The sequence below is a fragment of the Populus nigra genome, chromosome 5, assembly GCF_951802175.1.
Source record: "Populus nigra chromosome 5, ddPopNigr1.1, whole genome shotgun sequence".
In the NCBI taxonomy this organism is placed as follows: domain Eukaryota; kingdom Viridiplantae; phylum Streptophyta; class Magnoliopsida; order Malpighiales; family Salicaceae; genus Populus; species Populus nigra.
The window spans coordinates 18,262,756-18,288,786 of NC_084856.1; the positions used below are offsets into that span (position 1 = coordinate 18,262,756).

Consider the following 26,031-nt stretch of genomic DNA (forward strand, 5'->3'; position numbering starts at 1 on the left):
TGGAGGCAGTACGAGTGGCTATTATGTGCATTGCGATGGTTTGCAGTGATGGAAGCAGAATGCTAATGACCTTTGTTGGGACAAAGTGTTGCGAGTTTTCGGTAAACGAAACATGCAGCGAAGGTTGAAAACAATAGGGGCTGTTTTGCATCAGCAAAATCTTGTGCGATTGACAAAGTTTCTAGGGCAAGACAGTAGCGCATGGGGGAACCAGGTCAGACGAAACTTGATGTTGGGATGCTATGTGTTTGTATTATGGCAGGTTACAAATGGACTTGGAGGGACTTGCCGAAAGACTTCGACATGAGATGAAGTTGATCATCGAAACTGAGTTGGTGCTGGGCGCAACAACACTGTCTCATTCTTATTTCTTGCAGGTGGAGAACCTAACAGGGCTGATGGCAAAGGGAAGTCAGAAGCCAAGGGCAAGAAAAGGTTTCGGAATCATGTTTAGGCTGTTTTATTTGCGAGGGGAAGCACTTCGCAAGGGACTGCCTGTTGAGAGCACAACTTAGTGCTACTTTCGTGGGGAAGGATGGAGAAGAAATGGCAGACGTAAATCCTATACGTGTGCTCAACACTAAGTAAAGAGTTAGTGTGAAGGAGCCAGCCTAGTCGATGAGGATTTAGGTATGGCCAAACTGCCTTGTGCGAGGCAGAGTTGGGGGAGTTTCATAACTTTGACGATGGACAGATCATGGTTTAACTCTAGGCGTGAGGATGCGCCAACGAAAAACACACTGCATAGAATTCAGCAGCGATGAACAACAGCAGCCTTGCATGGGCAGAGGCGAATTTGGCAGGATGTGTTGATTGCTGAGAAGCGGACAAGTAAGCAATATTGGTAATACTTGTAGTTTTGGGGCACGCAGAATGGTTGGAGAACTAGATGTTCGTATGGGAGCTCATGTGGTTCTTCGAAGTGATTTTGTATGGATGTATTTTATGAAGGAAGGAACGGATTCCTTGGGTGCTAGGCATGGCATCTAAACTTTGCGAAAACATGCTTGCGAGTATGATGTGTTTGACATTTATGGAAAACTAACGAGCCAAAACAGAATGTGTCACAGCTTGGTTTTTGAAACAGGTTGACAAAGATTCGGTGGACTGAATTTGTTGTTGAATGTGGGAAAAGCTAAGAGGTTTCGTGCAGAGAAACATGGAGTGTGACGAGGAACAGATGCGGTGCAAGGGTACTTCAAATCTGTCCGACGAGGGCGTCGGGTTCTTTTGGTAGGGGTGGTTTGTCACAGTGTCAAATGTGCACGAGGTGCACGCTTCGGCTGGCTGGCCAAAACAAGGCCTAAGGGTGCTGGCATCCATGCCATCAGTGCGAGAAATCGGCAGCGCAGATTTATGCGGCTGTAGGTTCGTCAAAGGAAAATCGGCAGCGAAGATTGTTGACGAACATGGGCTGGACGAGGGACTGTCCAAGCCTCGTCAGGAGGTAGGCTGACGAGAATTGGGGCTATCGCAGAATTCAGCAGTGTAGGCAGGAGCAGCCTGCACGCAGATGAGAATTCGGCAGCACAAAGATTGGCAGCCTGCACGCATATGCGAATTCGGCAGCGCGGGAATTGGCAGCCTGCACGCAGATGCGGATTCGGCAGCGCGCAGCAAATTATGCAAGTCAGGGACTCGACTGGGCACGATTGGAAACTTGGGCGAAGGACTGTCCAAGGCATGGGAAAAAAGCTCTAGGCGCTGGGACGCGCCAACGAAGGCACACTGCCTAGAATTCAACAGCGATGGATTGCGGCAGCCTTGCATAGGCAGAAATGAATTCGGCAGGCAGCATGCAATGGTCTATGCGAGTCTTTGAGCTTGTGACTTGGCATGGACGTGGGACTTAGGTGATGGACCTTCTAAGTCAGCAGCTGACGCAGCAGAAACTGGCAGCTGGGGCTGGCAAGCAGACAGCCCGAAAATGGGGGAAGTGGCAGCTTCATGGGAGGCAGAACGTGGGAGCATAACTTGGGTGCTGTCCGGGCCACTATGTCCTGAAAACATGGGATAATGGGTGTGAGGTAGTGCTCCACCATGTCCTGAAAACATGGGAGCGTGGGGGAGAGGTAGTGCTCCACTAGGTCCCGGAAATGGGGGATAATGGGGAGGAGCCTTTACAGCTCCTTTGCTTGTCTATAAATACAAGATGCAGCTCTTGTGTGTGGGGGAGAGCATTCGGGTGAGAGTGTTCCAAATGTAGAGAGCGTTCGGGTGGGAATGTTCAAAATGTAAGGGCATTCGGGTGGGGATGTCCAGCATGTAGGGGCATGCAAGAACACTAGTTAGAGGTAGCTTGTGTAGCATGTAATCTTTGTGCATAGCACACATACGGATTTGTGTATAGTTTCCTTTGTGTATGAGATTAATAAAGGTTGGGAAAGAGTTCCTGTAAAGCTTGTTGTGCACTTTGATTCTTATTCTTGCTTGTGTATTCCGCTTGCTTAGTTACTAGGCAAACACGAGTGGGAGTGGCGAGAGAAGGCTGAGTCTAGTTAGGGACTAGGCTGCCGCACGGGTTGAATTTCGTTGCGAAAAATTACCCCCGTGACACATGGCCTTTGAATTGTCCTGTGTGCTTTAAACACTTGAGCTATGAGATGATATATATTTGTAATTAAATAATTAAAAAAAAATATTGATTTTTTTACTGTTTATATGAATATAAACAGTAAACCTGATTTATTTTTTATTTTTTTTAGTTGTTAGTATAATAGTCTATATATGTACGAGTTTTTTTCTGAAATTCTTAATTGGGTCTCAGTTTCCGTTTCCAATTGGATTACAATTGAATGGTTTGGATTTGGCTGAAAATTGAGTGGTCTATCTATTGGCATTTATTTTAGCATTTTCCCGTGTAAATTTATGTCTATTTGGCTCTCATTTTGTGTATTGAACTCCGTGCTGGGATGGAGAGAATGATTTGCTTCATTTATGAAGAAATGTTAGATGAAATACCAGATGGAGAATTGGTTGGCCAGAAATAATTAAGTTTTCAACAATACATCACCAAATTAGAGTGTCTTTTGTTTTTTTTTATTAATGTATCTATATAGGAAATATTGTAGGCATATTATATAGGAAATATTGTAGGTATACTCTTGTGTTGTAACCTCCACCATTATTATTGTATATTGCCCCTACACATATTTATAAAGAAAGTTGGCTAACCAATAAGTCAAGCCTTCTAATTATTCTCAACTTGGTATCAGAGCCTTCTATCGTCATAACTCTTTTCTCCCTCCCCCCTGCAACCGGCCTTCTCTTGGCTTTTTCTTAAATGGATTCTACTGCTGCCGCCAACTTCTCCCTTATCACTGGTGGTGTCTTTCCTCCACAACAACAGCCTCCACTTGCAGAGCATGTCTCTAACTCCTCCTCGTAAGTTTTTGTCGTTCCTTAGCACATTATAGGAACACAAACTCCAGCTATTGTTGCTTTATCAAACAACTTCCAAGTTGTTTCGTTGAAACTTACGAGCATAAATTATCTCTATTGATGAATGTAGATGAAGCCTTATATATTTGGTCAAGGTGTTTTTCACTTCATTGACGACTCAATGACATGTCCTTCATCTCATGTTTCTGACAGTTTTGATGGTCCTTCCTTTATAATCAACCCTTCTTTTCTTCATTGGAAACAGCAAGATCAACTTATTTTGAATGCATTACTCTCCTCTCTCTCTGTGGATGTGTTGCATTTCGTGGTAGATTGTCATACTTCGCATTGTGTTTGGCGTACTCTTGAGAAAGCCCTTGTGTCTCCGTCTAATTCTCGCACCATGCAACTCTATGGTTCCTTCCAACCTTTTCGGCAAGGTGACTCATCGGTAAGTATCTACATGTAGCAAGCTAAATCATTATTTGACGAATTGGTTGTTGTCAATCACCCCATGTCCTTTGAAGACTTCAATCTCTGTGTTTCATGGCGAGTTCAAAGACTTGGTAACGAGTCTTATAACCAAGACAAAATCATTGTCGTATGTTGATCTACACAGCCATCTTCTCACCCATGAATTTCTGCGCAAGAACTCTCTTCAGTCCATGGACACCACTGCCTCTCTACTGCCTTCATCTCTACTACCGCAGCCACCTCTGTTGTTGCAGCCACCTCTACTCATCTTGCTATGTCTCATCACAGATTCTCATTGGGTTACCGTTAAACGCATCTTACGTTATCTTAAGGGTACGACAACACATAGCCTCCATATTACTTGCAGTTCTTCCTTTGCCTTATATGGCTTTACAAATGCAGATTGGGCAAGTAGTGTTGATAATAGAAAATCTACGGGTGGTTATCTTATATTCTTTGGTCAGACCACTACAAGATTTAATAGTTTTACCGATGGAATTTTTCCGTTGGTGTAAGACACATATTCCATCGGTAATTATATTACTAATAAAATCACAGACGGAAATAATCCGTCAGTGAATCGTTCGTTGGTAATGTTTTTTCTGTCGGTAAATCCGTTGGTATATTATTACCGACGGATTTACTGACGAAACAGACGCGTCGGTAATAATATTTTTTATTACCAACGGAATTACCGGGGGATATACCGACGAAATTACCAATGGAAATTCCGTAGGTAATTCCATCGGTAATTATATAAAAACATTTTTAAAAAAAATATTTTATAAAATTATAAAATAATTAAATTAACATAAATCAACACTCTATAATATATACTCAAAATGCTTGGAAAAAAGAATAAGAAAATCAACTCAAACAAATTTGCAACAAATAAATAAAATGAAAAAATAAATTCAACTAAAAAAATTCATATGAAAAAATTGAAGTTGCAATTGCTAAAAATTTAAAAATCCCTATAAATAAATCAACTAAAAATTGATCTCATATGAAAAAAATTCTCACAACAACATTTATACAATTATTAAGAACAAAAAAAATAAAAAACAAATATAGTGAAAAAAATCATGAAAAAAGAAGAAAAAAGAAAAATCTTACCTTAATGTAGTTGCAAGTGAAGCTAAGAAGAGAGAAAAAAATCGTAAATCATATTAATTAAAAAAAACTAAGAAGATAAAATAAGAAAGAAGAAGAATACATACCCCGAGCATGGAGGGAAAGAGAAGGAGATGAGGAGAGAAAGGAAGAGAAAGAAATAGATATTGATGTTTTTTACATATAGTGAAGAAGAAGAAGCAGAAGAAGAAGAATAATAAGAAATGAGTTTATCTCTTATGAAATAAGGGGATTCCGACTTTTTATTGGGGTGCGTTAGGGACGGATTTACAGATGGATAATTAAATGTTAATATTTTTTTTAATTATTCCGTCGGTAATTCCATCGGTAATATTTAATTTAAATTTTCAATTTTGTAAAAAGTTTTCAAAAACCGCCAACAATTACCGATAATTTTTCAATCTGTCGGTAATTCTGTCTGTAATATTTAAATGAAAATTTTATTTCAGAAAACTGCCAAATAACACTGACGACTTTTCAATCCTTTGTTGATTTTGTCCGTAAAGAACAACAATTAACAGTGCAATTGGAAAGTGAACAGTTCTGGAGCTCTCTGAAAAATACCGATGGAAAATTTCGTCAGTGATTCCTTTTGTAATTGACATGATGAACAGTGTTCATAGTTTTACCAATGAATTTACCGACAGAATTTAATTCCGTTGGTAAATCATTAATTTTTTCCCACTGTAATTTCCTCGGTATATACCGACGGAATATTTCCATCAGTAAAATCCCTCAAAAATTTACCAACAAAAATATTCCTTCGGTATTTCCGTTTGTATTTATCGATTTTCTAGTAGTGGACGCTGATTTCATGAAAATCAGGTAAGCAACGTACAGTTGCTCACTCTTCTACTGAAGCTGAGCACAAAGACTTAGTTGATGACACTGCTGAGGTTATTTGGCTTCAGATCTTCAAATTTCATTTGTTTTTGCTTCTATCATTTAGTGTGATAACCTTGGTGCCACTTATTTGTCTGCAAATCCTGTTTTTCATACTCGCACAAAACATGTTAAGGTTGATTGTCATTTTGTTCGATATAGAGTTATGAAGAAGGATATTCAGATTCGGTTTATTTCCTCTTAAGATCAACTTGCAGATGTCTTTACTAAGTCACTTCCTATTACATTTCGTTTCAAGCTTTGGGTTGATCCTCCAACCTCAGCTTGAGAAGGCATATTAATGTATCTATATAGAAAATATTATATTCAAACTCTTGTGTTATAACCTCCACCATTACTATTGTGTGTGTGTGTGTATAATAAAAGGTTGGCTAACCAATAGGTGAAGTCTCTAATTATTCTCAACTTTCTTATTCTTATGCGTTTATATATCAACTTGGATTAAAAGTAATGACAGATTATTTACATATACAGATAATGATTTGATTCTCAGTGTTGAAGGCATTCGTTGTTGGACAAACAAGCAGAGGAGACATCATGTCCAATGATGAATGGACTTGATGCATGGCTTTTATATCTTCTAGTGTATTAGCGTAGTTTTATGCTCTTCTGATGTTCATTTTGCCTTTCCCTCTTTGTAATTTTCTTTCATTCATGAACTTGTAAGTTTTTCTTCGTGGCCATATTCTAAATGGCCAGCGCAATAAAATTCCTCTGATTATTATATATATATATATATAAAAAGAGTACCAGATGGAGAGAAGATTTTGATTTCACAGCAGGGGATAATGGAGAGGCTGAGAGTTAAACTATATGTCTGGAAGAGTTTGTCTTCTTAAAACTGTTCTTTCTTCGCTTCTGTTAAACTATATGTCTATCCTTTTAATGCCTAACGGTATAGCTCAAGTTATCTCCTTAATTTAGCGAAGTTTTTTGTGGGCTGGCGTATCTGTTTAAAATAAGATTTGCAAGGTTGCTTGGCATGTGGTAGTAAGAGAAAAATTGAGGTGGATTGGGTTCGGGGTCTTTACAATGGAAAAACAAGGCAATGCTTTCCAGGTGGCTTTTGAGATTAGAAGATTCTACTCCAGGAGGGTGGCAAGAACTCATTAACAATAGATATAGGCCTCCTTATATCAATGGCCTTCCATTGTTTAATCACTCTGTCAGCAGTATGGAATCCTATCTATTCCACTATCAACAATGATTCAACAATATATATCTTCTTTCTTAAAGAATTGTTGCTACTTCGAAGTTAGAAATGGGGAAAAAACTCACTTTTGGACAGATAGGTGATCCAAAGGTTGAATTCTAATTAAGAGAGTTCTTTCAATAGCTTTATGCACTTTTAACAAATTAATTAATGTCTTTGGATGTAATAGAGTACAGACAGGGGTATCGGAAGTGGAATTTCACTTGGAAATAAACCTTAAGCTCCTCAGAACAGGCCCAACTACAACTTCTTACATTGATAATTAATGGGGTCAGAAACAGTTCAAGCAATACTGATTTAAAACAATGGGAACCTAAGAGACAAGAACACTGTGCGGTTAAAGCACTGTTATTGACGACATTGAATTCCCAGCTGGTACTTTCTCTTTCACTCTATTGTTATGGAAAAGTCTTGCTCTTCCTAAAATCGAAATGTTTTTATGGTTACTGATGCAAGATAGAGTACTCTGTACAGCTAGCGGGTTTTCTTTTATGAAGGCAATTAATCAATTCAAGCCAAGTTTTATGTCCATTCTGTGATGTTGAGACTGAGCATGCACCACACTTATTTCTTCACTATCCTAGCTCCTGGAAATTTGGCAGTGTTTCATGAAATGGATCGGGTTCAGCTGGTGTGTGCCTAAAATTGTAGAACAGGTAGTTTTGCATTAGAGTGCAATGGTTAATGGCATAGCTTTCAAAAGAGAGCTTTTACTCTACTATCCTATGGAATCTTGTGAGGTATTTGGACTCGAAGAAACAAAATTATTTTTTAGGATAAGGTGATCAATTGGAATATATTGTTTGATCTTAGACCTCACATGTTATCTTTTTCGTTGAAGTCAATGGATAGAAATTTTATGTACTTCGGACATGATTTACTAAGAGGATTTGATGATATCTTAGCATGGACACACAACTAAAGTTTTAGCAGTCTTAATGTTTGTCTGGGATGGTATTTTAACTGGAGTTTTTAAAATATTTACAATTTTTTTAATTAAATTAATTTTTTTTATGTTTTTGGATTGTTTTAATATCAAAAATAAATTTTAAAAAATAAAAAAAATATTTTAATATATTTTTAAATAAAAAATATTTCAAAATATAATTTGTGCCAAACACCCTTTTTTGCTACTTCTTGTTGTATAAAATTTTATCTTTGATGGTCCTATCTTCGGGTAAATATTGTCATTGTCTTCTATATCAAAACTCCATGACGAAATGATTTTTTGAATTCATTAAAAAAAAAACCCGATCATTTTTTAAAAAAAAAGACAATTTTTTTATTTAATTAACAACAAAAAAAATTATTTTATTAGTAGAATTAATGAAAGAAAAATTACTCTGACTATCTATCATGTAGTTTATTCTGTTTCACTTTGTCTCTAATCTCTAATAAATTATACAACTAAATATTGGATATAAGAAATTGATAACTATATATCAGAATTAATAATATAAATAGAGTAGCAAACATATATAAACGATAAACCCACAGTCAATACAAGACGACATCATATAAAACGAACAGCGCCAACAGTTGAGAATAAAGGTAGGAATTTGATAGCCACAAACATGATTTTATTGATAAATTGGCAAAGTGTTCTTTACACATTGTAGCTTGTATGAAAACTTATTTACACGTTTAACAGATTCTAAATCATAAACAGAAAAAAGACCACTACAATAAAGAAGCCTCTTACGGGCTCTTCATACGAAAAGGATTGTAGATCATCTCAACTTCATTTTCTTGAACCAGGCATGTTGGATTTGCTTGCGGCAGCTGTTGCGAAAGCGACCCTCTCCGACCGCTGCTAAGGCTGGAACCAGAAACTTGGGCGTCAAGACGATAACCATGATCAGCATCAGTTGCAAGGGATTGAACGGGAGTCGATCCTTTTGGTGTAGAATGAACCTCATCAGCCTCAGGTGGTGTTTGAATGGACGGAACCCCACCTGCCAAGTCAGAGCCACCATCTAAATCCAGCAGTCGAAGAAGCTCTCGTTGGTAACCATCAGCATCAGTTGCAAGGGATTCAACCGGAGTCGATCCTTTTGGTGTAGAATGAACCTCATCAGCCTCAAGTGGTGATTGAATGGACGGAACCCCACCTGCCAAGTCAGAGCCATCATCTAAATCCAGCAGTCGAAGAAGCTCTCTTTGGTAACCATCAGTATCAGTTGCAAGGGATTCAACCGGAGTCGATCCTTTTGGTGTAGAATGAACCTCATCAGCCTCAGGTGGTGATTGAATGGACGGAACCCCACCTGCCAAGTCAGAGCCATCATCTAAATCCAGCAGTCGAAGAAGCTCTCTTTGGTAACCATCATCCTCCTCTGTTGCAGATGGCTCCTCATGATCATTGTCGATGCACACAACCTTATTTGGTTGCAAGTTCTCTGCACAGCTTGAAGTGGATACAGTTGGTGCTGCGACGTTGATAGTAGATGAAACGGAACTGAGAGCCATCTCATCATTGTCAAAATCCTGAAAAAGTTGATGAGAAAACGACTCCAAATTGTCAAATCTCACCCCATTATACACGATCTCAGATTCAGTTTCGGCCGCCGCCTCGAAACCCGCGATCTGTTGCTGGTGGTAGCCTTCACCAACCCTGGCCTTCTGAGATATGGTGTTTGTTGCATCATCAACACCGTCAGCTTGCCTTCTCCTCTTTTTCGTCGTTTGTGTGTGGCTCTTGTTGTCGTCTTTCCTTCTCAACTGACACAAAACAATGACTTGAGAAAGGGATGGCAAGCTATACTCGTACATTGTCCAGCCGCAGCCATGTTGGCCAGGCTGAGTGCTTTGATAACTGAAGCATTTCCTGATGCCCGTGACAGAGCAATGCTCGTCAATAGCGACACCGATGGCTCGGTCAGTGTCTTCTCTATGCCATGTTGCAGGGCCACCGGCAATTTTGCGGGTGACATGGGAAGTGGGGCTTTTCTTTTTGAGGTTAGTGAAGAAGAAGATATCTTCTCCTTGGATCCTGTGGAAGGCGTTCCAGATTTGGAGAGGTTGATAGGCGTAGATGTCACAATCTCTAACCGGACCGGAGGTTGTGAAGAGAGGGTTGGTGAGCTTCGGGTAGAGATAGAATTGGACCAGTTCTTGATCAGTGGGAGAGAAGCGGTAACCAGGGAGTAGGGTTTGTGGTAGAGAGAAATCCATTCTTATGTGATTTATTTATAGAATACAGAAGAAACTAAAGAACGGATGAACAAGAAACCAGCTTGAAGATCAAACTCGAAGACAAGAGACAGAGAGAGAGAGTTACTTGCTGACTCAGAAACCCCGCCCTGAGAGATAAGTGAGGTGATGTTATCTCCCCAGTCTCTTTTATGATGCATTTTTAGGGTTTTTTGTTGCTGTGGCGGTGGGGCTTCGTCCAAAGGTATTTCAAAATCTTTGTTAACTAAATTAACAGAATTCCTTTTTTTTTCCTGAGAGGAGTCGGTTAGAGTCCGTTAAAGCTACCTACTGATCAACTGAATTGAGCACACGGTGCCGGATAAGAGAAGCGGAGCTGAGGTATAGTATTTGTATAAAGAAAAATGAGAGTATAGTATAGTATTAGTAGTAGGATATGAGTATGTATATGTATGATCTCGAACAGACAGTTTATTCTCTGGCAGCTTTATCGGAGGTTCAGTTTATGACTTCCTTTAAATTGTGGAAAACAAATTGAAGCCTACATATCAGGCTAAGCACTATCAGTTTAAGCGTGCAAACATGATTAATTTTGTATTTCAAATGGGTTGACCTTTTTTACATCAAGTTCAAAACGTAGATATCATCTGAATGTTATTTACTCGAATAATTGCTTCTCTTGAAAAAAAAAAACATATCATGATTGTTAAAGAAAATTAACAAAAAATAATAATAAAAATGTTTTATTGTTGTAGTCGGGCTTGCGATAACAAGAAATTCTAAGCAGTCAGCTATGAGTCTGGTATATTTAAATGACAATATGTCCCAAATAAATTACATGGATGAAGTAGTCAAATATCCAAAAATATCTTTCAAATTTCATCTATATATGTAATCTTTAACGGTTGAAGATCAAACCACTAAAAGTTATTGAAAAATATATCTTGGTATTTTGATATGACCGATAATCCAGAAATACATTATTAGGACACAACATCTCATTGCTCCTTTCCCATGCATTCTACAATAGTTGAGTGATAGCATGAGTTTGGCTAAACTTACGGTAGAAAGGTTAATCATTTGATTTTGCTTATGGAGATAAAGGCATTTGCGACTTCTAAACTGAGAACTCTGATTTCAGATAGGAACAAAACTAAACCAAATATGGCAAAGGCCATTGATCTGTATCGTTCATCTCCCTATTTACCTTTCTTAGCATTCTTCTTCATCCTGGCTTCAATTACCTCCATCAACTACCCTACACTGGCTAATTCTTCTCGAGCATAAGAAATTGACTACCTTTGAAGTTATGTCTTTAAATTTTTGTTTGAGGTAAATTTTAGGGGTGTTCAAAAAAACTGAAAAAAAAATAACTGAAAAAACCGAACCGTGAAAAAAAACCAATTAAAATTTTGAAAAAACTGACCGGTTCGATTCGGTTTCGGTTTTTAAAGCTTGGAACCGAAAAAATCGAACCGAATCGAACCAAACCCGAACTGAAAAAAATCAGATAAAAAACTGAGCCAAATCGAGAAACTGAGCCAAACAGGAAAAAACAAGAGCAAAATCGAACCAAACCGGTTTGAACCGATTTTTGCTCTAAAAAACCGAACCAAACCGAATCGAAACCGGTCGATTTGAACCGGTTTTGTTTTTTTAAAAAAAATTCGATTTGGTTGCTTTTATGATAAAAACTGAATCGAACCGAAAATAAACACCTCTAGTAAATCTTATTGCTATTATTTAGAAAATCTATGATCCTTTCATACTCCTCCAAGGTAAGTGTTATATCAAGTTCCCGAAGGTAAAACACATATAATTAGGATCCCAAAAATTCAGTAGGGCTTTTACAGTCGCTACTTGTACTGAAAGCCTCATTAGTTATCCAATTCTCTCACATCACCTTTCAAAAAGAGTCTTGTCATCGTACCTCATAATGGCTAGCAATTTCTTCAGGCTATTTACCATGTGTTTTATTTTAATAATGCATGGCAATCTATTAGCATTGATTCAACCTAGCTCAATTTAGAGGTTTATAACTTCACTTTTATACGTTTGAAGTTACTAACTCGATCACCCAAAACTGTCAAAACAGAGATGCAACCTAATGAATGATGTGTGATTCACCTTCTCTTCATTAAGTTTGAATGACATGTCGTTTAGGGTTTTTAATTTGAAAATTGAAAAAATTCAATTGAATTCTTGTTCTTCCAATTGCTTTTAATTGTACCCGTATTTGCTTTCAAACTTTTAATTTCATGCAATTTCACTCTTGCCAAATTCAATTGTCAGATCCAAAGTTGACCACTATTTTTATTTTAATCCCTAGTTCTGAATTTATGCATTTCAACCCTTAATTGACCAATAAACTTTTAATTTCATCAATTTAACTCCTGATATGGTTCATTTCAATTCCTATATTTACATATTTTTTTCAGTTTGATCCTTGATTTTGAATTTCTCATCCCAATAGTCCTATTGCAAAAACAATTCTACCATCAAATGTTAGTCTTTTTGTTAATGGCGAGATAGTAAAAACATTGTTCTCATCCGTGGTACATTGTGTACAGTGAAACGGTGTTTTTACCATCCTTTCAGTTTTTTTTAATATATATATAAAAGCAGAGTATTATTACCATAGAAGGCAAAGAAAAGCCCTGTCGGGCAACCGAAGATACATCAAAGACAAAATTGGCATTCAAAAGAAAAACCAAACCAGAGAACCCAAAAATTGAATACAGATAGAAATATTAGTATCACAATTCCAGCCCCTGCATAACATAAGCCATAGCCACAAAGTTTCCATCATAGAAATACGAGAAGTCAAAACCAAGCCACAATCTCACAGGATCTTGATGGTATCAAACTCCAGCCCCTGCAACAATAAGTCAGAGTTCCCATGAAGTTCACAACAGATTCAAACAACCTGGGGAGAATGAGATCTATGAACCAAGCCACCAATTCACAAATTCTATTTACATCTTGTTTTGCAAGAGCACCTGCCACGAAATTACCCTCCCTGGGAACATGAGAGAACTTCACCGAAACCAAAGCTAGCAGAAGAAAATCTGGAGGCAATGATGAAGAGTTTATGGAGTTTCCATGGTCTATTCAACTCACACAACATCCAATTAATCACAGTGGAAGAATCCGATTCAATGATAATTCTCTTCCCCAGAAGCTCCCTCTCTCGAAGATTATAATTCCAATGCTTTAATCACCGCAAGCTTGATGTGTCCATCAACAAGGCTGTCAAAGCTATATGTTCAGAATTCAATTGCAAATTAAGTGGAGATTTATTAAACTTTAAAATTAAAAAAAGAATTAATTGATGAATTCTTAAAAATACAAATATTCAAATTGTATAAATAAAAATACATATACTAAATAGAAAAAAATAACTCCATTAAAAAAATTAAAATATTTATGCATGTTTGATATATACATCAGCATGATATGTCAATTTAATGGCTACATAGTTCGCATTCGATGAAATATATTTAAAACACATGTAATTAGAAAAAACAAATGAATGCTTATATGCTTGAAAAACAAAAATAATCAAATGTTGAAATATATTATTTAGTAATGAAGAAAAAATTAAATGAGAATGTGATAACTTTAAAGAAAGTAAAAATAAAAATAAAAATTGAAGCTCAACTCCTAGCAAACAAAATATTAAAAAATAAAAATAAAATTCAAAAAAGATTGAAAAAACCTGACCACGTCTATCTGGGTCAACATGTAAATCTGTGATATAGTTGTGATATCGAGATAACTTCATCAAAAACAAACTGAATAAAACTTTAAAGCTTAATTATCAAATAATCCAGTATTAAAGAACGAGGTAACCCGAATCATTTTCAAAACAAGTGAAAAATTCAATATAAAACAAATAATAAAAATAATGGAATCCAATTTCTAATTAAATAAATATTAAAAGATAAAACTAAAAATTTATATCATAGAAGGTGGTGATTGAGCTACATGCGCTACTCAAAAAGCGTGAATGACTCCAACGCGTGAACGAATTACACGAATGCATCTATTTATTTTATATAATATTTATATTTATTAAATTATTAAATAGCCCTAGACCTAAATATTACAAAAAATATATATAATAAGAAGAAAAATAAATACACTTGTAAGTAAGCATAAGAATTTTGTTTATTTTAATGACAACTTTATCATTTCATTGTGCTCGTAAAACTAAAAAGACTAACAAGCCCAGAATGCCAATTTAGATTTTTTTTTCAAGAATAATTAAATTATTTTACTGTAGAAAAAAAATAAAAAAAATTTCACCCCGGATTAAAATTATTATTGCACTGTAACAATCCTCAATCCACGGTGGTGTTTTACTGAGCACCCATAGCTTTTTTATAAAATCCATGTATTTTCATGGTTGGATAAAAATATTTTTTCAATGAAAAAAGATTATATAAGTGTTGTCTATGTTTTTTCATACATCAAGAAAAAAACTAATTTTAAATTGAAGAGATAATATGAATGTTTAATAAAATAAATTAAAAATTATATATACTAAAAAATGTTTAAAAAACTTTAACGGTAACCAAATATTGCTTTATGAAGTTGAGAGAAAAATATATATTAAAACATTTAATTAGGCATTTAAACAAAAAATAAGAACACCGCACAGGCTAACCAGAAAAAAGCACTACACCGATATTTGGAAGAAAAAAAATAGTCAAGGTGACGAAAATCAAAGAACTAAAAAAAAAAATGTGGGGGCACTATTATAATCCACGTTGTATTGACTGTGCATAGGAAAATCATGAGCAGCTTTAGTTTCTTTTTAATTTAATTGATAGAAAAGAATAGTATGCATTGTAATAGTTCTCCCCTTAAGGATTGTATGTAAGCATTTTCCCCAGGTAGGAGCATCGGTAAACAGAAAATGGATTCAAGTTTTAATGCAGAAAAATCCTACAATCATCGAAGATGAGGATTAAGTATTTGTTCATGCCGTGTAAGACAATACCGCCGCAACAAAGTCCTAAATTACAAGTCAAAAGTTATAGATCGGATATATGCAGAAACCATTATAATCAATCCTATTGGTCATTTATGTCAGCAAAACGCTCTTCAAACACAGAAAATTCCAATAGTAAGTGAGCTATTCTGAGATACCACCAACTGTGTACCCAAGCTTGCAGTAAGATCCACAACCATAACCTTTAAACAAAAGTAAGATCAATCCTAAACCTCCTATCTGTATACTGATGAAGGTTCATTCAAAAACAACCTCAAAAGATTTACTAACCCTGCCATGATAGCAAGCAATTCGATGAAATACAACTTACAAAATCTACATGATAAGCCTGCAAATGCATAGGCTTCAATATAATGTGCAATCCAAGGTGTTCATGGTCTATACCAGATGAAAAATCCACATTGATGACAGGTTAATAATGTAAAAAGAAACACTAAATCTCAGTCATAAGAGAATCCACCAGTAACCCTGCACTCACTGTAGACACCGCAAAAGCATTATGCACTAGTAAATTTCAGATATTGAAATCAAGCTTGTAGTATCCAATAGATTCAAACTCAACAGGTAACATCTTGAGACTAACATAACTTCTGCAGCGTTCTTAAAAACACAACATCCTCTTATGACTGAATCAATGAATATTCACTAATAAATTTCATAAATTGAAATCAAGTTTGTAGTATCCAATTGATTCAAACTGAACAGGTAAAATTTTGAGACTAACATTAATTCTACCGCGTTCTTAAAAACACAACATCCTCTTATGACTGAAAATCAATAAATATTCACTAATAAATTTCATAAATTGAAATCAAGTTTGTAGTATCCAATTGATTCAAACTCAACAGGTAAAATTTTGAGACTAACATTAATGCTACAATAGTCACTGGTAAATTTCATAAATTGAAATTAAGTTTGTGGTATCCACTTGATTCAAATTCATCGGGTAACATTTTGAGACTAACATAAATTCTACCACTCTTAAAAAAAAAAACAACGTCCTCTAATGACCGAAAAACAATTGAACACTACCATCCTAAATTTATCCTAAGCTACTACACAGTCAAAAATATCCCCACGCTTCTATGTTAAACTTAAGCACTGCACTCAGTAAGTACACTATTTGGACACAAACTTCTTCAAAACCCAATTAAATACCGATTCCTGACAGGAAATCAAAACCCAATTAAAAACCAAACCACAGACCCAACTCCCGATGGAATTCCCAGTCCTATCACTGCTTCTACACAAGACTTAGAGCATAACTTTAGCATACACGTTCAGTTCAACTAGTTATTCCAATCTCCTGCTGGAGTTTCAACCAATTGGAAATCTACAGAATCCAACCAATTAAACCCCAACTATGTACCAAAAACATCCAACTAGCCATCTACAGTCTAAAAATATACGGAATACACATAGATACATACCCAATTTTCGCTCTTTTCAGAGGAAACCAAGTACACTTTCAGCAGTAGAAACAAAACAAGAGGAACAGGATGAAACAAAATCCAGGTCACATTAAATAACCTTGAAGTCTCCAAACATATTCAAAAATACATCAAGGAAATAGATAAATAATTCAAAACCTTGCCGACAAAATATTTCATTTCAAACAAACCAATCAGTCCACACTCTGCATGATGTCCTCGGCAGTGAACTTAGTGCCCTTCTCTTTGTCTCCAACAGCACGTCCCTTTGCCTTGCGATCCAATAGGGACTTCCTATCCTTATCAAGCCTCAACTTCGTGATAACAACCTTGGACGGGTTGATACCGACATTAACTGTTGACCCATTCACCTTCTCACGTGTAATCCTCTCGATGTGGATGACCCACTTTCGACGATAAACCTGAACCACCTTACCCTCGCGTCCTTTGTAGGTCCCACGAACAACCTGGACTTCATCGTCCTTACGGACAGGCATGGATCGGACGTTGTACTTCTGGCGGAGGTCGGTGGAGAGAGGAGCGCTCATTAGGATCCTGCGCAAGGAGGAGGGCGCCGAGAAGTGGGCCTTCCGGCTCTTGCGTCTGGAGGAGGAGACCCTTGGGTTATACTTCATGGTAGCGGTTGTAGCTGCTGGCTATGGGGGTTTTTGGGAGGGGGGCGCTGCAGGGAAGAGATGAGTGGGGGAAAGTGAAGGAATATATATAGGGAGGAGGGATGTGAGATGCTAGGGTTTTTTTTTTTTTTTGGTGGGTTTTTAAGGTGGGCCTTGTTGTGTGTATTTAGCCTGGTGCTTGATTTGTTTTGATGGGCCTTGAGGCTATTTTTCCTCGATTGAAATTGAGTTTGTTGTTTCAACTCTATTTAACCCCTTAAATTCTTGCGTCATTTTCCTGAGTTTTCAAGATGTTATCCCACAATATTAGCTAAATTATTATATATGCTAACAAGGATCCATTAAAATCTCATATTTAACATTGTTTTATTTCTCCCAACTCTATTTTTTTACATTAAAAATTAATTTGGAATTCTATTCCAAAGGTAATAATTACAAAAATGACGAAATGATTTGAATATATACTAGCATAATAATTTTTATAGATAATAGTATAATAATTAGATCGAACTCCAAATTTCCAAACGGGAAAGTTTAGTCGGATCATCGACTCATAGTTATACGGAGAAAAATTGAACAATGGGCTTGATGCCTCTTTGAACCCATGGGCCGCATGTATTGATCTCTGATCTCATGCTTCTCTTCCTCGTCTGTTACTCCCTCCCTCCCTCCCTCCTTCAACAAAAACAAAAAAAAAATTGAATTTTCGAAAACCTTCATGATTTTGTTTGTTCACATTTTCATTTGAATTAGGTTTCCTTTCTCAATTTGATTGCTTAATTTCTTCTTCTCTAAGATCTGTTTGGCACAAAATGGCTAGACGGAGAGTTAAAACGACGGTTAAAGAATCTGCACCAAGTAACCAAGAGAACCAGTCCCAAATTGAAGAACCCAAACATTTTCCATTAATCGACCAAGAAGGTACACTTCTTCAAGTTTTTTCTTAATTTCATTTTTTTCTGTTAAATAAGCACAACTTAACACTGGGGTTTTTGTTGAGAATTACGAACCTTTTTTTTTCGTTTCTTCAAGCAATTATTCGTATCTATGAAGGGAATAGTGGGGTTTTAGAACAAGAAATGTGGTTTTTTGGGGTTAAAATTGGGTTTGAATTTGTTTTGTGCAGTGGAGCGTCAAATTGTGGCAATTAGGTCAATGCGTGATGTGGGAATCGAGCATTTGCTAACAGAATTGCGATTGCTGCGCTCTTATTTTAGTAAGGAACAGCTGAATACACCTGCTTTGCAGTTTTTTAAAGAAAACCTGCCCAACTTGTCTATTGAAAGAAATGAGGAAAATGGAGAGTTTCTTGTGAAGTGGAATGACAATGTTGATGATTTATCAGATGGGGCAAACATAAATGCTTCTCTCTTACGCCGTTTGTCCTTGGCTTACCCTAGTTGTTCTGCTAACTTATCTGTTGGTCGTTTCGGATTATCAAGCGATGCAGGTAAAGAAGTGGAGATGGGTTGTTGTCTTTATTGAAGTTAGTTGTGTATCTGACATGGTTGCTTGGTTGGTGGCAGTGAAAACAAGCATCTTTGGCGCTGCGGATAATTTGCAGATGACAGACATTGTATGTTTTATATGGTTTTTCTTTTTTATCTTATGAAAATAAAATGGAAACAAAATTTCAAGAACCATTTTTTTCAAAAATAAAATGTTTTATTTTTGCTTGTTATATTTGTTGCATTTGCTGTGGTTGAAGGTTTTCTTCTCTTTATGACAAGTTTACTGGTTGAAGTTTGTTGTTTGAAGATGAAAAGTCTGGAGTTTGAACCTTATTACGCATTCCTTGAATGTCGAAGAACTTAAATACTTCTAACCTTTTTATCTCCTTTTAAAAAAACGGCAACACAAAAACTGTCCCATTTTTTCAGATTTAGCTAAATAAGTTTCTTCATGATTTAAACTTGTAAAAACATGCACTAGTAGGCCTTCAAAACACCAAAGGTTAAGGCAAAATCCCATTCTTTATCATACATCAATTGACATTTCTTTTTCCGTAGGTTTTGGAGGGTCAATCTGATTCTCAGATGCTTGGGATGCATGATGGTCTCCGAACCCCTGGGGTTTGTAGCTTCTCCTTGATCTTCACCTTCTTTTTTTCCTCATTTTTTTCCCTTTATAAAGTTCTGCAAGCAAATATAAATGATCAAGTGGAAGGCAAGACTCTTCTTAAGGTTTCATAAATTACTGTAGTTTCTCTTACAGTAGGATATTGCAAGCTGCAAGTGAGTGTTTTATTGCATTGTGTGCTGAAGAACTCTTAGAACAGTCAAGACCAGTGCACGTGTTATTCGTTGGTGGTTGGAAGTTTAGATAATCTTTTAGTGAATCAAATTTTCATGGGCAATTGAGTGCTGCATGTAATATAGCCAGCGACCCTATTTGGGTGGAAAGATTTGGAACATTAGGAAAACATGTTTCTGCTGCACAAGTTTTCACAAAAGCCTTTCCCTGGATGATAGATCTAGTGGCTGCTATGCAGCTCCATTGCTACAAATTGGCTGATCTAGGACCTGTCTCATGAGCTCTCATGGAAGATTCTGATAGCGATCACATTGAAGCTTAAAGGGTTTCATTCTCTGTTCTTGCATCTATATGGTCTGATGGTGCATCTGGATGGCAATTCAATTTGCCTTCTTAATTTTAAGCTCCTGAAATGTCCACAGTGGCTGACATGCCTCATTGTTGTTGCAGGTTACCAGTCAGAGGCTGTCCATTGGGATGACACCAAAAACTCAAAGGCTGCCGAAACGTGGTGAAATACTTCTCTCTGTCCGGGGTTCACCCCTTGGTGTCTTCAAGGAAGATAACATGGAAGCCATAAATGGTATGCTTTTAATGCAACTGTCATGATATTCTGGAAGATATGATTTACTTGCTGCATGGATGAGCATGCCCTTCATTTTGTCTCGAAAGTTGTTACAGTCTGAAAACCCTTAATAATCGAATTGTCCTTGCGTCCTTGTATCATGTCTTCTTTTCTAATGGACAAATCGCTGATTGCAGAATCAGATGAAGATTGACTGGATTTATACAATCCAATTAGTCATTGCCTAGAAGATGCCGCATTTGCCTACCCTATTGGTCTTGAAGTATTTTGTGATTGTACAAACGTGTAGCGTAATGCAAGAGCCGGTGCTCTATTGTAATTGCTCTGTATGCTGATGGATATCTTAAATTGAAAAGTAGCCTTGTGTATTTGTACACGCCTTGTAAATTTTCATTTTAATCGATTTCATAGTTACAGATAAGTTGACCTATTTATTCCAAATTAATTTGCCAGATTCAAGTTAGATGTGACTTTTATTTTCACCTTGTGTACTCCAATTTTGCAAGGAATACCCAGAATAATATCTCACTATCATACTCATGATTATACTGCGCCTAACTGCTTTTTGGCCACCCATGCAACACCCAAAGTTACTGGTATTGCTCATTTTGTTTTTAGTTGTGATGTTAAATCACAGGTTGAACCTGGAATAGAGGTTGCAGTAGCCCGACTCTGTGACAAATGAAATTGAAAGAATCTGTCTAAAAGATGACAGTTTCATATTCTTATGCTATATTTGTTTTCCGAAAAATGATTTTCGGGAAACTACTTTTTAAATTTTTCTGTGTTTGTTTATTATTAGAAAAGTTGATTAACAGAAAACACTTTCCAGTCAAAGAAAAATTTAGCTTGATTTCCAGAAAAGTGTTTTCATGAAAAATTTGAACGGAAAACACTTTTTGAAAGTTATGAAAAATTTAGAAATGTCATATTATTTATTGATTATATCAAATTTGATCCTTAAACTTTTAATTGTTATATATATTTTGTTTTGAATATTTATTTTTCAATTTCATCTCTTAAAATTTAATTTTTATATTAACTTTGGTCCTCATTTTTATAATTGTTATTTGTTTTTTTCTTATTATTTTTTTATTGAAAATTTTTATCTATCAAATTTAATCATTATTCTTTTTATTATTACTTATTGTATTTGAAATAATTTATGAATATTAATTATTATTATTTTAATTTCTTTATCTTTCATTTTTTTTTATTTTTTAGATTTGATCTTTATTATTTTGATTATTATTTATTTTATTTGAAATAATTTATGAAATTATAATTTTTTTCAATTTCATTCTCATTTAACTTTTTAATTTGTAAAATTTATTCCTTATTATTTTAATAAACTTGAAAAAAATAAAATATTAATAAGTTATTTTCCAGTTTATTTTTCATGACATAACCAAACACTGAAAAGTGTTTTTTAACTTATTTTTCATTACACTACCAAACATCAAAAAATAATTCACTTTCCCAAAATTCACAAAACTATTTTCCAACAAACAAAAAAACCCCTTAAAAAAGAACATCTGAACCGAGAATTTCAAGCTGTTACAATACCATACGACAGGTTACATGGAGGTAGATAAATTAGCGGGACTATCACAAGCTGGTGTCATCAGAAGCACAAGAAGTGAGAAAATTCAAATGACGGGTTCCTTCTTTCCCAAGGGAATGTGGCTGCAATCAGATTGGTCATCCTAATCTGCAGATATTTAGTCGAATATCCCAGCCTGGTCTTTGAGAACGCTAAAATAGTCGCTGCAGTTATACGTCAGCTGTAAGTTGCAATAAATTAAGATAAAAAAGAATGGCTTGGACAATAATATCTTGTCTTGCACCAAAAAAATAAATAATGCTATCTTGGCAACGGGCGATAAGACCAGTTCCCATGTTCAAGGTTTTCCCATAATGATTTGAGTTAATGTAGGTTTCGCAAACAAAACAAGAAAACAAACAAGTAAACAGGGAAGGAGATGGTGGCCACTGGAATGTTAACCTGTTTACGAATTAAAACACCAGAACCATTCCAGCCATGGTTATTTGCTGAAACAGGATCTCATTTTTTCTGGGTTGGTTTTTAGGGTAGCAAAAGGAAACACTAGCAGCATTACATTTTTGCATGTAAATTGGCTAGGTCTCTTACCTTAAATCTCAAGTTAAAGCCAACAAGCAATGTTATCACTGAAACAAAGAAAAAAAACAAGTTAAGTCTAGAAACAAGCAGTTAGGTTTGGCCATAAGGACAATTTCTTTATCCATAAAGAGTGCAGATATTTTAACACCAGCAGTTAAAGTACTGAAACCCCGGTTTGTCGGGATTGCCTACACAGAATATGTGAACCCTAAATTGATATGCGGACAGAGAAGCTCCACAAAAAGAACTGGTGCAACAAGTACTGCATTCAAGATATTTTGGGACATACTGAATTTCAAGATAAATGTAAAGATAGCGGAAGGATGTTGCTTTTCAAGAAACAAAGGATGAAGCCATGAAGGATAGAAAATATGATCAGGAGGCTAATTAAAGGGTGATAACAACATACCGCGCTGCATGCTGGCAAAATCATTTCAGCAGTCGAGCTGCCAGGGGCTAAACTAGCCAACTGTTCCTTGGTGATACAAACTTTACAAATCCTTCTGAATTGGAAAAGATAAGAAGAAACCATAAGGCATAAAGCAAGCTACCAATCATTCTTCCAAAGTCTTGGCAACGTTCTGTGGACTGTTTGAAACTTTGAGAGGAATGGTAGAATCCAAACTTGCCCCTGAAGATTTGGAAGCTCCCAAAGCATCCACAAAGAACCTCTTATTAGGGATGATACCATCTTTGTCCATATGCTTTAGCAACTTCTGCACAAGCTCCTTCATTTTAGCTTTGGTGTAGGCCCTGTAAAGAAGTTTATATGTGGATGAATTTGGAGGCACCCCAATACTACGTGCATTTTCAAGGAGTACATGCGCTTCCATATGCAAACCATTCATACAATAAACATTAAGCACGGCATTTAAAGTTGAAACTTTGACCTCCTTTCTTGATTCAACCATATCATCAAATATATCTCTGGCCTTAGAAACACAGTCACAAATTCCATACATCATGATGAGACTTTCGAATGTGATGAAGCTTGGTGTGTATCTCATATCAGCCATCTTCTTGAAAACACTCTCTGCTTTATCTTTCAGCCGCGCCTTCCCATAATTTACTATCATAGAATTGAATGTAGGCAAAGTTGGTTTCTCCTTGGACCTTAGTAAACTCTTAAAAACTTGTTCCATCTTCTCAAAATCTTGCTTCTTCCCATATGAATCAATCAGCAAATTAAAAGTAATAATATCAGGCTTACATTGATCAATTTTCATGCGAGAAAGTACAGATTCCATTTCTCTGATCATCCCATTCTTCCCGTATGCATCCAACACACCATTATATGTATAGATATCAGGTGAAACAATGCTCTCCTCAAGATCTTTAAATAAAGCATTGACTTGATTTACATTTCGAGCTTGGGCAAACGCTCTCAAAATAATATTATATGTCACAACATTGGGTTGGCACCGTTCAATACCTTTCATCTTCTCAAAGTATGCAAGAGCTTTAGTCAAAGCCTTAGCTTTATCTTTGGAGTGAAGGTGGGCTGTGATGAGTGCATTGTAGACTGAAGTATCTGGCCTGCATCCACTGTTACGCATCTCAGAAAAGAGCCACATTGCCATCCGGGTTTGACCTTTCTTTCCCATAACTGATATCAACTTCGAATAACAACCATTATCCGCCACATACCACCGTTGTTTTTGCATCCATCTGAACACCTGAGCATGCACCTTGTAAGTAAACAACCTTTCATCTCATTTCAGGTCGTGTGTACAACTAGATGGTTATATTCTAACTTCTTAGAAATGCCATGACTCCGAGTCTGACTAATGTTTAACAAGTATTTGAAATGATACAGGATTCGCAACAAACTCACTGCAATTCAAAACTTTCCTCTAATTAAGTGCATTACTGTTAGTTAACACAATTGAATTTAATTACACGAACATTGCCAAACCTCTGAACTATCTTAGGTTAAAATGATAACCCATGATGTCTAATTACATAAAGAATATGACATAAGAAGTTCCACTCTTTAATTACAGCTTGATACTATATGGTTTGGAAACTTTGGATCTATGCAGAGCTCGGAGGACAAAGAAAACAGAGTCAAGAAAAGAAAAAAACTTTCACTTAAAAACCAATTTTTTACTCATCCAAAAACTAAATCAAAAAACGAACCGAACCCAGATCATACATGTACAAGGAAAAGAAATTTAAACAAAACAAAAATAAAAAACCCATTAATATCGAGGACCCACAAGCTAAGAACACACAAAGATTCAATACAGGGAGCCAAAAAGCACAAAAACCTCGAGGCATTGAAGCCACTTGTCAGTCTTGCCAAGCTCTTCAAACAGCATAAAGCAGTGCTCAGTCCTCATGACTTTAACATACTTATTAAGTGTCTTGACCAAAGGTTGTTTGTCACTGAAACTCCTCACAAGGACCCGAACTAGCTCTTGTGCCTCCGATTTCTCGTCGGTTGGAACCGGTCTCTTTTTGGGTCGGGTGGAAACACAGGATACCTGTGTTGGAGAATATTTCATTGGATGCCATGGAAGAGAAGGGGTGGGATTGTAAATTAGAGAAACGTTATGGGTAAAAGAAGAAGAATGGAGCATCGAGAGTTGCAGAGAGTGTGGTGATAGCATTTTTCTTGGTTATGCAACAGTGGGGGTTTGAGGATTTGCACTTAAAGTTCATCTCAACATATCAGTATCAGATGACAGTTTTTACATCTTCTTCGTATAGAAAAGGGGTTCATATAGGATTTAAAAGAGAATAAGGGCTTTCATGACAAATAATGGTAAGATTTGGGGAGGGGGTGTTCAAAAAATAAAATAAATCACGAAAAATGGAATAAAAATTGGAAATGTTATTTTACAAAAGTATAAAGAGTTTTTAACTTTATTTTAAAAATATTAGTTATCGTGATATAAATTTTGCAGAATTTTCAACATGTTTTTTTCAACATAAAAAAATTTTAATTGTAAATTGAAAAGTTAATGCATATATTTAATTAATTAAATAATTAATTATTTATGCTAATAAATATAAAAAAATATATTTAATAATAACTAAAAACTAAACTGGAAAAATCAAAAGATAAAAATAGATCAAGATATTTAATCTCATAATATGGATAATGTATCTAGTTATGTTTAATAATTTATTTATTAAAATTAATTTTTAATTTAATCAAAAATAATAAAAATAGACATACATATAAAAGCAATTGAATTAAATAAAATAAACATATTGTGCAATATTAGAAGAAAAAAAAAGGTTACAATTTTATTATAAAATCAAGTAAAAAATATATGATAATTAACCAAAAAATAAAGTGAAAAATTGAGAGATAGATGTGGATGTAAATATCTTATCTTGAAATATAAGTCATGGACTTGATTATATTTAATAACTTTGTTTTTTGAAATTAATATTTTATTTAATAAAAATAATAATAAAAAAGCATAGAAAAAAAATTGAATAAAATTAAAGTAATAAAAAGATTAAGTAGGGCTATATAAAAAGATTGTATCCTAATATCATTAAAAAAAATGTCGAAATCTTATTTGTAAACTAAGTAAAAATTAAATCATATTACATTAAAAATATCATTAGATTTCATTAAAATTTTATTAAAATTAAAAAAACTCAATAAATACTCATAATTAAAGGATAAAATTAAAAAATAAAAAGACAGACCAATAAATAAATAAATAAACCCAAACACATATGCAAGGGT

General features: G+C 35.6%; 3 protein-coding genes across 6 annotated transcripts; 1 reads left to right on the plus strand and 2 right to left on the minus strand.

Annotated features, from left to right (window-relative positions):
• Nucleotides 1–16,775: 16,775 nt before the first annotated feature.
• LOC133693307 (large ribosomal subunit protein uL24z-like) lies at nucleotides 16,776–17,407 on the minus strand. Its single transcript, XM_062114496.1, has one exon. The coding sequence runs from the start codon at nucleotides 17,338–17,340 to the stop codon at nucleotides 16,900–16,902; it is 441 nt and encodes a 146-aa protein (XP_061970480.1). The 5' UTR covers nucleotides 17,341–17,407; the 3' UTR covers nucleotides 16,776–16,899.
• A 537-nt stretch (nucleotides 17,408–17,944) lies between these two features.
• LOC133693967 (uncharacterized) lies at nucleotides 17,945–20,600 on the plus strand. The gene is made up of 6 exons (XM_062115361.1): nucleotides 17,945–18,261; nucleotides 18,467–18,790; nucleotides 18,867–18,916; nucleotides 19,350–19,412; nucleotides 20,044–20,176; nucleotides 20,356–20,600. Exons 1-6 carry the CDS (start codon nucleotides 18,153–18,155, stop codon nucleotides 20,370–20,372), a joined length of 696 nt encoding a protein of 231 aa, XP_061971345.1. The 5' UTR covers nucleotides 17,945–18,152; the 3' UTR covers nucleotides 20,373–20,600.
• A 1,054-nt stretch (nucleotides 20,601–21,654) lies between these two features.
• On the minus strand, nucleotides 21,655–25,031 carry LOC133693232 (pentatricopeptide repeat-containing protein At4g39620, chloroplastic). Of its 4 annotated transcripts, none has more exons than XR_009842100.1 (4): nucleotides 24,593–25,031; nucleotides 22,732–23,998; nucleotides 22,332–22,369; nucleotides 21,655–21,946 (listed from the first exon to the last, which is right to left on the minus strand). XR_009842100.1 is itself a non-coding variant. In XM_062114410.1 (2 exons), the coding sequence occupies exons 1-2, from the start codon at nucleotides 24,932–24,934 to the stop codon at nucleotides 22,877–22,879; spliced, it is 1,464 nt and encodes a 487-aa protein (XP_061970394.1). In that variant the 5' UTR covers nucleotides 24,935–25,031; the 3' UTR covers nucleotides 22,686–22,876. The 4 variants fall into 4 exon arrangements, 1 of the variants encoding a protein (XP_061970394.1); XR_009842101.1 differs by having other exon boundaries at nucleotides 21,655–21,963; XR_009842102.1 differs by lacking the exon at nucleotides 22,332–22,369.
• Between the last annotated feature and the right edge of the window lie 1,000 nt (nucleotides 25,032–26,031).